The sequence below is a fragment of the Lutra lutra genome, chromosome 13, assembly GCF_902655055.1.
Source record: "Lutra lutra chromosome 13, mLutLut1.2, whole genome shotgun sequence".
In the NCBI taxonomy this organism is placed as follows: Eukaryota; Metazoa; Chordata; class Mammalia; order Carnivora; family Mustelidae; genus Lutra; species Lutra lutra.
The window spans coordinates 82,705,048-82,717,636 of record NC_062290.1 but is presented as its reverse complement, the minus strand read 5'-3'; the positions used below and the strand labels follow the sequence as shown (position 1 = coordinate 82,717,636).

General features: G+C 55.6%; 1 protein-coding gene across 6 annotated transcripts in view; it reads right to left on the bottom strand.

Moving 5' to 3' along the window:
- The window catches only part of DAB2IP (DAB2 interacting protein), a 188,514-nt gene that overhangs the window by 77,691 nt on the left and 98,234 nt on the right, over positions 1-12,589 (bottom strand). For all 6 annotated transcript variants that reach the window (XM_047699366.1, XM_047699364.1, XM_047699374.1 and 3 more), the window contains exon 3: positions 6,305-6,450. In XM_047699366.1, the coding sequence (XP_047555322.1) occupies positions 6,305-6,450 (146 nt within the window). The remainder of the gene's footprint in view (positions 1-6,304; positions 6,451-12,589) is intronic.

The window sequence follows — 12,589 nt, the reverse complement described above, 5'->3', positions numbered from 1 at the left end:
AAAAACAGCCACTTCATATGGTCCAGCCCAGAATGAAGCACCGGGCACTGTTCCAAACACTTTACATGTCATCAGTCATTTCAAACGCACACTCGTGCGTAAGGACGTTTACATATAATGCACACACACCTTCATGAAGGCAGGTACATACTTGCAAGACATACAAAAACATGCGTGCACAGATGTACACATGCTTACAAGCCTCTGCAAAAGAAAGGCTTCTCCAGCCTTTGAAAGCCCAGCCTGGGGCTGATCACATTCCCACTAGCTAATTTCCACCATTCCTAAAAATAATGCCCAGCTCCGATCTCTGGAAGATACACGAGGGAGCCACTGATCTAAAAGAAGGGCGATAAAAATGAGAAAGCAAAAAATAAATTGGTTCTTCCCTATGTCCAGGTCATGTTCTGTGGCTTTCCCCTCCCTCTCCAGAGATGAGGCTCAGAATCACGTGCTTATGTGCATGGCCTTGGTCAGCCCTGCCTCCACAAAAGTGCCCATGGGCTCCAAGTACAATGTAGCAGACGGGCTGGGACCTGGTCACCAGGCCCGGCTTCTGTGATGGTCCCACCTCCATGCCTCTGACTGCATGCCTCAGTTTCCATCAACCTAATAGCCCTTTCATTGCCCACCTACCTTGCGGGGCAGAAGACCTTGCAAAGTGCTGTGTAAATGCCAGGCCTCCTTATGATAATTATCAGATTAAGAATTAAACCTGATTCTCTTCTGGAGGGGAGGGAAGAAGGGAGAGGAGCGCTGGCTGAGTCCTTCTTGAGGGTAATTAATGAATTCCCTACAATACTCCTTAGAAGGCAGGAGCCCATTTAACAAAGATCCACCTACATGGGGCCTCTGAGAGCTGAGGGAGGCCACAGAGGGCAACTAAGAATGCTTCAAGGGGCTTGTTTAAGAATGTTCAGAAGGCAAAGACAGGATTAGGTAAGACTCAAAAGAAGAACAACAACTACTGGCCACTAAACTCCAGAAAATAATATTCAATCCCTAACAAGCAATGAAATGCAAATAACAAAGAAATGCCATTTTTCTGCCTATTTGAAAGACAAAGATTGTTTTAATGACACCCAATGTTTTTTTTTTTTTAAAGATTTTATTTATTTATTTGACAGAGAGAAATCACAAGTAGGCAGAGAGGCAGGCAGAGAGAGAGGAGGAAGCAGGCTCCCTGCTGAGCAGAAAGCCTGATGTGGGGCTCGAACCCAGGACCTGGGATCATGACCTGAGCCGAAGGCAGCGGCTTAACCCACTGAGCCACCCAGGCGCCCCGACACCCAATGTTTTTAAAGATGTGAGGAAACAGGTGGGCACTCTCAAAAATCATTGGGGAATATAAATTACTACAGGCTTTTTCGTGGGGGGCATTTTTTATCAAAAACCTGAAACTGTTTATCTTCTTTGACCTAGTAATTCCATTTCTAAAAACTGACCCAGAGGAAAAAGAGACATGAACAAAGATAAATATTTGAATACCAGCATCATTTTTAATTAGGAAAAAAAAAAAAAAAACACTGGATATAACCTAAACATTTAAATTATTAAAAACAAGTATGGTCCAAACATAAATGGAACAATGGACTTTTTTTTTCTATATTTTATTTACTTATCAGAGAGAGAGAGAAAGAGACCACAAGCAGGTGGAGAGGCAGAGGCAAAGGGAGAAGTAGACTCCCCACTGAGCAAGGAGTCCAATGTAGGACTCGATCCCAGGACCCTGGCATCATGACCCGAGCCAAAGGTAGACGTTTAACCAACTGAGCCACCCCGGCATCCCCAGAACAGTGGACTTTTGAAATACACAGAGGAAAAGTTTGTCAGCCCCACCCCCTATGGTATAGACAGGAATGAGGGTCATTCTATTTCTTATATTCAAGGTAATAATGATTTTCTGCACAACCCTTTTCACCTTTCCAGAGACAGCAACATCCAGTTTCTCTCTTGAACCTCAAAAGAACACAGCATGATTGCCTGATATTAGTCCCACGTTGTAGATAAGAAAACAGAGGCTTATCTAAAATGAAGTGACTTTTTCCCACTGATGGTAACTCTCACTTACTGAAAATGCTAGTCTAGCCTCTTTCACATATTATTATTTATTTAATAACATTTAAGAAACATTTAAGAAATGTGCAAGACCTGGTGTTAGTTGCCTAGGAAACAGCACCAAATGGGACACTTTCTATTAAACACGTGCCGAATATATTAATGTTTCCAATCATATTATCATCATGAGACCCATTTTGCAGATGTGCAAACTGAGGCTCAGGAAGGTTACACTACTTGCCCAAAGAATGCCTGGCTTCAAAGCCAAAGATCACACACTTCCCATTATTCCCAGAGACTGTCTAAATTGCACAATCATCTCGACATCACCCAGGGGAAGGGAGAGGACCAGACACTCCCTGTCTATGGAACGGGAGGGAGAGAGGCAAGAAAGGCCAGGCCCCATCAGCTCCTCCTGCACCTACTGTCAATAACTAGAGCAGGAAAATGGATCTCCGTTTCCCATTAAGCTTCCCCTCCCCTCCCCAGGGATTGCCTCACCCAGAGGGACTGAACTGACTGCTGCCTCCTCTGGGCCAGTTGAGAGTTCCTGAAGGCCCCCACCCCCACTTCCAAGTATCTCCCTCCCTAGCTTTACTCTGCCTGGAATCCCACCATTAGAAACTTTCGGGTGTGGGAACTCCAGGCAACACACATATTCCTGAGAAGGGGTCATCAATCTCTTAACTCTGCACACAGCAGCCCTGCATGCCTGCGCCTGGCTTGCCCACGTTTACAGGATCAGCTCTGCACCAGGCCAGCTGGGAAGAATGGGAAGTGGGGGTGCAGCCACTTCAGAGTAACTACAGGGGTAGGGGGATGGGTTGAGAGCCAGAGAGGGCATACTCTCAGCACCCGCGGGGGGGCCAGAGTCACACAGAAACAGTAGCACCGAGGAAGTGTAATATTGCCAGCTGACCCTCCTAGCTACTGAGGAACATTAATAAACGAGTGACTTGGAAATTATCTTCTGGGAAGATAGAACCACCACATCCTAGATGGCTTTTACCAACATTAAGACAGCTTGTAAATGAAGCAGCAACATTTCCAGCCTACAAAACAAAAACGCTTCTGCCAACACGCCTTTCACCTGGAAAATCCCTGAGCAGCATTCATTTCCCTCATCCAGGAGACATGATTACCTGTCCGTGGTGCTTACTTCCAAAACATCCAAAGAAATCAGTGTCTAAGGGGGCCAGGGATTTTGCAGACCAGTTGGAAACGTCCCCTAAGCCATTTCAGGAGAATAAGTACAAAGGCTCAAGCCTGTCCTGTGGCCCTCAAGACTCCCAGGACCCAGCTGTGCCCCCAAGTCCTGGCTGGCCTGACCCCGGCCTCACAATCAGGACACAGGCCCTCTTCCTTAACCAGCAGAACTCAGAGGCCAGACTCCTTTCCCAGGGAGCCAAAAGATCCCAGCACAGAACCAACTGATTTCTAGCCTCCAGATGAGAGAATTCCAGCACAAAAAATAGCCTCCACAACACAGCAGTTTGCAGAGCACAGCAGACGGCATGCAATGAAGCCGCTTCAGCGGCTCTAAGACAGCGTTATCCAAAGTCTGAATCCAAGTGGCCACCCCAGAATGCCCCCACACTGTTCACTGACAGGAGGAAGCCATGGGGACCAGGGCTCACACTTGCTACCCTAGAAGCTCCTGCCCTCCTTCCAATGCCTATCTCCTCACTGAGGCTGCACTCACCCCCTCCCCGGCCAGAAACGCGGCAGCCCCCATGGGGGTCCCAGGGAACTAGGATCCAAACCCCTCCTCACTGTAAGGCCAAGCCAAAGGCAGCCCGTTCTGTCCTCCCAGCCTTCAACGGCACAACCAAAGCACATCGGAGTGGAGGGAGGCTCCTCTCCACTCACCCAGGTTTGACCATGAGCGTTTGGGGAGGGGGGTTCCACCAGTTGGTTTTACTCAGTAAACTCCACACAGGACGACTCCAGGGACTGCCCCAGAGAAGCATCTACCGGAGAGAAATATCTGCCCATCCATCCCCAAAGCAGCTGAGAAAGCCATTATTTCTAAGCAAAGCAGTAAAGCAGGAGATCCCAGTCTCCTGACAAAGCCTATTTTAGCTCCAAGGCTGGGTCCAGGGATTTCAAACTCGGTCTCTCTGCCTATCCGTGAGAAATCCGGGCTCCCTTCCTGTGCCAGAGAAGCCACCGAACCAGATTTTGTTTATAGAAAATTAATAAGACAATCCCACACCACTGCCAGTGACATTCTGCTCCAACAGCTACTGTTAACACCGTTTCTAGAAACAGGCTTAGAGTTTCCCTCCCGAACCCCCACCCCCCCCAACCCCTCACCCCGCAGGCATGTGGCAAGGCTGACCTGACCTGAGACCAAGCTGGGCAGGACCTGTTAGAGGTCATCTGGGCCATGCCCCGACCTCCAGCCCGGAGCCCGGGTTGCCAGCCAACACTTGCCGGCTTCTTGGTCGGCTTCTTGGTGCAGGCTTCCCGCTGGAGGGAGGTAAACATGGCATGCGTGCTGTCTGCTCCCGGGAGGACAGACACACTCAGAGGCCGGACCGCCTGCTGTCTCTCCTGCTCCCCGGACAACCGACACATGCACACAAAACGGGGTACGTACACAAGCCCCCGCATGCGGGTGCAGAGGGTCCTGACCCCCGCCAAGGAAAGCGCAGAGAAGGGCATGTTCCTGGGGGAGAAAGCCGGAGGCAGGGGCCGGGCGGAGGGAGGAAAGCAGCAAACCGGGTGGCCTGCCGCCCAGACAATAACAAAGATGGGAAGCGAGATTTTCAAAGACGCAGTGGCTGCACCCAGCGCTGAGCTCCGGCCTGGCTGCATGCTCCTGCCAGGGCACGCCTGGTCCCCTGGGGCACCACGGCCATCAGAGAAAGGCTGAGGGTCCTGCCTCAGGCTGGGCTTGGTGGCTGGGGCAAGGAAACCAGCCGCAGGCAGCGGTGGGGACGCAATGGAGAGAGCCCCTCTGGGCTGATGGAAATTAAAGGTCTAGTAATTCTCCCCGGGGATGGGAGGGGTGCTCTCCAGGAAGATGCTAGGGGTCAGTTAAACAGCCACTCAACCTTGGGCAGGAGTTGGGCTGTAACTTGTACTCCTCTGCCTGCTGGAACCAACGGGGAGGAGAGACATTTTTATTCTACCTGTGCCTCCCCTACAGGGAGTGCCAACTTGCCAATCATACACAGGGGCACAGCCCTATGAGGGCAGATGCCAGGGGCCTGAGATGTCGGGGCTGAATGCTGAAAAGGCTCCTTGGTGCCTGCCTGTTCTTTCACCTCCGCTAGCTGAGCAGGGGCACGTTCTAACTGGCACCGGAATCTATCACAGTACCTGTGCCCAAGCAGAAAGGTGCCGTGGCTGGTACAGCTCAAGGAGGGGGACCCCGGTGGAGAGACTGTATCCGCCCAGTGCCCCCGCACGCGGACAGGATGGCTTGCCCTTGCGAGCTGAAGCCTGCTCTGTTGCTGGTGACTGGGAGCAGGCTGAACCACCTCCTCCCTCTCCTCCTCTGCCCCACAAGCCACCTCCCCCTGGAATTTCCACACCTGCTCCTGGCTTGCCCAGGAAAAGGAAACAGGGAACAGGAGACACCCCTGGGAGTAGAGAGGTAAAGGAGGGAAGCAGCTGCCCCGGCTGGGAGAGGATGAGGCCCTTCTTCCCTAGCCTCAGGCAATGCCCCAGAGCTCCAAGTCCCTGGTACTGCCCCCTCGGCTCACCCCAGCCCCCAGCGGAGCACGCGCCCTACTTAGAGCAGATGTGCCCCCTAAGCGGCCCAGCCCCCTGCTCCTCCCCTCCAGATGTTCACCCTTTTCCTCACCACTGGGTCTCAGCAAAACCCAGCCGAAAATGCCTTTTGTATCGGACACCCGGGGGCTCCAGAGGCAGGGGGATGGGTCCTGGGGGTGGAGGCGCCACTTCGGTCCCCAGCTCCGGGCACTGCACCGCCCGGGAAACAATGCCCACCTCGGCGAGACGAGGCAGGACTTCTCGGCGAGGGCACTTCCCGCCCGGCCTCGCCCCGGGCCGCGGGCACCCCCCCTCGCCCCGCGGGGAGAGAGAAAGGTCCTCCCGCCGTGCACCGCCCCCCGTCCGAGGTGGCCCCACAAGTTGCCGGAGGGCGGCGTGCGGTGTCCTCCCGCTTCCAGCGCGCCCCAGCCCCGGCTCTCGCTTTGTCCCCGCGCCCTCCGGGGCGCATCCCGGGGCGGCGGCGCGCGGAGGCCGGGCCGGGCGCTGGTGGCGGCGGGCTCACCTCTCATTGTCCGCGGCGGCGGCGGCGGTGGCGGCGGCGGCGCTCCGGAACCCCGGCAGGATGTGGCGGAAGCTGTGGTTGCGGTCCAGCTTGGGCTGGCTCTTGGTGCGCTTGATGGAGCCCTTGAGGCGGCGGCTGAGGAAGCCCTGCGCGCGGGGCGACAAGAGGGAGAAGGGGAGGCGGGGTTAGCGCGGCGGCGGCGGCGGCGGCGGGCCCGGGACCCGCGCGGGACCCGCGCCCTGGCTCGGGCGGCCGCGCGGCCGAGGGCGGGCGCGGGCTCGGGCTCGGCCCCAGCTGCTCGCGGCCCGCGCCGCCCGCCCGCCGACCGAGCGCCGACGGCCCGGCCCGCGCAGCGCGGCCCAGCCCACCCCGCGCCGCCCGCCGCCCGGCCCAGCCCGCCACGTCGCCCCCGCCCCCTAAGCCGCTGTTGCCATGGCGACGGCGAGCCGAGCCGCGCCGGCCGCGGCCGAGGCAGCCCGAGCCCCCCGAGCGCGGGGGTTGGTTGGGGGTGTGCTGGGGGCGAGGGGGCGGGGCTGCGAAGGGGCAGGGATTCCCCCCTCCCTGCGCCGGGGCCGGGGACGTGGCGGGCCCCCTCACCCCTTCCCTCGACGAGGGCACGCCCCCACCCACCCACAGGAATCCACGGCCCGCACCCCGTCCCGGCTTGACACTGTGTCGTCCTCCACTCATGAGGTCCTACAGATGAGGAAAACTAAGGCTCTGAGGGAAGGCGTGTGATCGGTCCTCTGGGGCCAGCGCCTGGTAGTACCCTGGCCACCTGGCCCCCTAGCCTGTGTGCCATTCCTTCAGTAGGCGACCCTCAGGGAGAAGCCGCTTGCCTGGAACCTTGGTATTTCAGCGGGGGCAACCACCTCAGGGACAGGGTCCCTAGCACCTAACTCAGGCAAGGGGCAGAGGCTGAAGGGTTTGCTGAGTATGCCTAGTGCCTGCTGCAAGATTAGCAGCCACGCCTGAGAGAAGGCTGGGCCTTTGCTTGGCAGGCTGCTGCAGACCCCCATTCATGACCCATGGTGGGTAAAGGTCCGCTCCTAGGAGGAGTATGGCAAACCTCAGCCAGGGCCCCCATTCAGGCCATTTCATCTGTCCATCTTCACAGGACAGAGCTTAATCCCATCCCCAAACCCCAGGAGCTACTGGTCCCATGGAAGACACAAGGAAGAGACAGCAGGCAGGTTGACTAGTGCTTCCTTTATAGGGGAGGGAAGATTTAGGGGCTCAGAGCCACAGCCTGGGGTGTCCAGGACTTGCAACTACAGAAGGCTGGAGGAAGAGGAAAACTCGTGGAAAGCAAGAATTCCCTTGGGGAGGAATTGCAAGGAGTTCTGGGGTCTCACCCCGCCACCCCAGCCTCAATTCCAGGTGGTATAAGGACAGAAGCAAAGGGGAGAGCAACTCATTTTGAAATCAAGTACGCGAGCTGATCACATTTCATCTGTCATACAATAAAGAATTCAGAGGTAGACCTTTGCTATAGGCCAAGCCCTATGCTGGATCTGTCCATCTCTGCACCCCAGCACCCTAGTCATGATGAGGTGAACCCTTAGCTGGACACATCATCTCATGTCCCCCACACAAACAAGAAAATGACAGAAACCCATTACCTCTTTCTGCAAATGAAGAAATCCTGCTCAGCAGAGAGGTAAGATGACTTGCCCAAGGACACACCATTTCCAGGCCAGCCTACTGCCAGAGTTTTTTCCAGAGAACCCCCACCCCCACCCTGCCCATTCTCTTCAGGCTTTCCCTTAACTCTTCCTCTCCCTCGGTTTCTCCCATCCAGAGGAGACCTATCCCTGTGGCACCCACCAGAACTCCGCACATCCTCCAGGGCCGCCGCCAATCACCACCTCATCTAGGCCTTCTCAGGCAGTGGGGTCCAAATGCCTCTTTACTTGGCAGCTCGGTGTCACCCAAGCTACTCTAATCAGCTGTAGTTCAGCAAATATCTCTTAGGTGTCAGGGACCACAGGAGGGACCCTCCTCCAGAGAGCGAACCCCAATGGAGAGGGACCACAAAGGGTGGCAGGCCCAGGAGCAGTAGGCTCTCCGGGAGCCTCGGCATGAGGCAGGAATCTGCACTTCTGTGTAAGCTCTGGGCGCCCCCAACCTTGGCCTCATGCCGGTTCGGCGGGGAGGGGAGATGCACCTGGCAAACTTGGAGGGGTTCTTCTCTCACAGGTGTTGTCAAGCAAGTTCCCCAATGGGTTTGTACTTTGTCTTGGTTTTTATTTTCTACACCGAGAAAAATTTCACAATTTTTACACTCTTGTAGTACAAAGGACCATGAGGCATTTTCCACAATTTATGTAGTCATTAGGTAGCTATTGACAGCTTTATCCTATTTCTGAGTTTTTGGGTGTTTTTTTTTTTTTTTTAAACCTTCTTCCTTCTAGGAGGTTGAGTGGGATGAGTGTCACTTCCTCTTCCCCACCTCTCCCACTAGGGCTAGACTTAAGGCTCCTCTGACAAGCTGCCTCCACCCTGAAGACTACCATCCCCCACCAAACCAAGCATGACCTTGGGGTCTCAGACTCTCTGTAACATTCATTAACTCATTCATTCATATTTATCCAGAGCCTACTATGTGCTAGACACAGTAACCAACTATAAGGAAGCAGTGTGCAGATTAATAAGAGGACAGGGGGCTCCTATCCATTGGGAGAGTGATTCTTTAGGGGAATGGGGAAGGTCCCTGTTAACCCTTCGTCACACCCTGAAGGACCCTGTTTCCACTAGAGGACCCAACTCAGCGCTCTGCACGTAGCGGGCTTAGCAAATGCTCATCATCCCAGAAAGCCACAGTTGGAAGGGGACTCAGATCCAGAAGACCGGATAAAAGGGTGAATGAGACCCAGAGAGGGGCGAGGACTTTCCCAAAATCACACAGCAAGGCTAATTAAAGACCCCAGACTCCCAACTCTGCCCAGCCTCACAGCTTGCTTACTGACCTCTTTCCTGGGGTGGAGGGTCAAGGACGGCTTCTCAGCCAGCCCTGGCCTTGGATGAAGAGAGACGAGCTTTTTCTCCCTTCCCTTCATGGGCAGGTCCAGGGATGTGATTTCTGGAGGCGGCTGCAGTTCCAAATTCAAGAAGCATCTTCAAGTCAGAAAATCTTATTCTAAACCCAAGCCAACCTTAGTGAGAGGGAGTAAGCAAACTGTGTCCCTTCTTTCAGAAAAGCAAGGTTCTTGAGGTCCACTTTCTAGGACTGCCACGGAGCCAGTTCTGAGCCCTGGTTTGCCTACCCACCCCCACCTCCGCTCCCCATTCTCAGCTAGCGGCCTACTCCCAGACTCAGTGTCCCTCTCTGTAAAACAGACTTATGATGATCCTACTTTATAGGGTTGTGGGAAGGATCAAATGAGGCAAGCTATCGCCGGTAAAATAGCAAATATTCAGCCACTACACGCAATCATTGCCAGTTTTACTATTATCATTACTGATGTTGGCGGGAGCACAGACAACGACTTTTGCCCTGAGAAGGCACATGACCACCATGGGTGGGAGTCTGTCTGGGCTCCCCCAGGGGCCTGAAGGCTGTCTCGCAGCAGGGACAGGCTGGTGTCATGCCTTGTGGATGAATGGACACACTTGCAAAATGATCCTGGAGCCACGGAATGTCATCCTGCTTGGTAGTTTTGAACGCTTTTAAACAAGCACTTTTTTCTACAGCAACCTCACAGAGACTCCCAGTGTACAAAGTGTGTGAGCCGGGGGCGGCCGGGGCTGCTCAGAGGGAGGCCTCAGCTTTCATTCACCAGAGCAGGGACTGAAAGCTCAGCGAGCGCCAGCGCGCTCTGCGAGGACGGAACCTGCCAGATGGGATGTACAGCCTCTACGAACCCAGCCCATGGCCACGGTCCCCTGTGCCCGAGGCTGCTGCCCTCGAGACTGGGCGGGGACGGCTATGTAGCCTCTGCCCCTCTCTGTGACAGCCAGCTGCCCTTTCCAGCCAATCCCCACGAGTCCCCTGGGTTCCCTGGAGGGAAGGACCCCAGTTCTCGGCAGCTCCCCCACCCATTTCCTGCCACATGCCCCCATCCTAACATCCGGCCCTAACCTTGCTCACCCCTTCCTCGGGATTTTCTGAGAAACTTTCTCAAGGGCCTGAAAGAATTCCAGACACAGGATTTGTTCATTCCCCCATTTCAGTCGATTCCAAGTGAGGCCGATGGAGAGAGAGGACCAAGTTGTAGATATCCTACTCTGCTGGGTCACTGCCTCGGAGCACCCAGCAGACCCCTCCCAAGCCCTCGGAGGGAGGCCCAGAAGGGCCCCATGCCTGTTATTGGGAACGCAGGGAGGAGGTGTGCTGCCGAATGCAGGTGGGGAAACAGAGGCTCGGAGAAGTTATGCCACTTGCTGGAAGTGACAGAGCTCTTAGGTGGTCCAGCTGGGGGCTCTGCTCTAGCCCCTGGGGTGGGCAGGGTGGGGGCCCTCTCATACGCCCCCGCATACAGGCCCCGAAAGCCAGACTGGGAACTGACAGCTCAGCCCCAACCACCCAGGACCACAGGCCAGACCAGAGGAGAGAAGGGAAGTGCCCTCTCTCCCTGACCACAGGGGAGGGGATGGCTGCTCAGGGCGGGGACGCCTTGCCCAGGCCCAGCCTCACATATGCCTCACGCAAGAGTCACCTAGGCAGTATAGAGGAGACCATGGGTTTGCATTCCAGAGCCACCACTTGGCAACCCAGAGGTGGCATGTCACCGCTGGTGTTGGAGCCATCTTTGAACCTGAGTGTGAAGCGCCAGGCCCTGTGCCTGGCAGATAGTAGGCGCTCTGTCAAGGGTGAGTCCCTCCCCCCAACTCCACCATCTCTTTGGGGCTGCATCCACCATCTTGTCTTCACTGCCCTCTCCCCTTCCTGACCTGCCTTTGACTCCCACTGAGACCTCGCTCCGAATGGAGGCAGAACCCAGTGGGTTCTCCCTCGGCCCAGGCCCCGCTCCTCCCCCAGCAGCTGTCTCTAAGGCCTGTGCCCAAACAGCCTTCAAGGAAGGAAGCTGTTTTAACAGGTGTGTCTCTCAGGATCTTTCTGCAGCTTTGCACGAATGCCAAAATCACACCCAAAGCACAAGAAAGGGAGGGGAAGACCTCATCTAGATAGTTCCGCCTCTCTCAGCCCCAGGAGAGGAGACTGGCGGGGGACACTGGCTGGCAGGCCATCCCGACGCCTCAGCAGGCTCAGGCTCCAGGAAGAGGTGCCGCTTCCAGAGTCACAGGGAGAGCTGCAGGGCCCAGATCTGGCCCCCAGGCCAAGGTCCGCACCGTACGGACAAGGCACCCAAGGCGCGGGGGGCAGGGCACTTGCTCAGAGTCACTGAGCAAAGCAGTGGCAGAGCACGGCAGAATCTTGGTGCCCTGTCTCCCTACCCAGTGCTCTCTGCAGCACCCCAGCCTTCAAGAACCTCTCAGCCTCCCCACATTTCCTCTCTCCAGGCCTCAGTCTTCCCTTCTGTATCGTAAGGGCTGGCTTGGGTGATCACCAAGCTCCATTCCGGCACAGACACTCGGGAAGTCTAAGAAACTGAAGCTGGGGCGCCTGGGTGGCTCAGTGGGTTAAAGCCTCTGCCTTCGGCTCAGGTCATGATCCCAGGGTCCTGGGATCAAGCCCCATGTCGGGCTCTCTGCTCAGCAGGGAGCCTGCTTCCCCCTCTCTCTCTCTCTGCCTGCCTCTCTGCCTACTCGTGATCTCTGTCAAGTAAATAAAATATTTTTTTAAAAAGATTAAGTAAATAAAAAAAATAAAAAACTGAACTGTGGGGTGCCGGGTGGCTCGGTCAGTGAAGTGTGTGCCTTCAGCTCAGGTCGTGATCCCGGGATCCTGGGATCGAACCCCACATCGGGCTCCCTCCCTGCTCGGTGGGGAGCCTGGTTCTCCCTCTCTCCCATCCCTGTTCATGCTCTCTCTCAAAAAAATAAATAAATATAAGAAACGGAAGCTAGAGCAGCTGCCTTCCACAGCTGGGATCTCCCAGGCCAGGCACTAACAGCACCAGCGACTTCTCTGGCTATGCCTGAGTCCTTCAGATGCACAGTTCCTCCTGCCTTCCTGGCTTCCTTCCCTGTTTCTGGGGCTCAGCCCTCAGCAGGCTGCCGGGCTTCTGGGAGGTATGGATCCCTCCAAGAGGGTCCCAGCGGGGAATGACTCACTAATGGAGAAGGTCAGACATCTTGACAAGGAACAGAAGGGAGGCACCCGAAGCCAGGATTAAGTCAGCGCCTTCCTGGTAGCCACTGACTCGAAGGCCACCCTCTGCC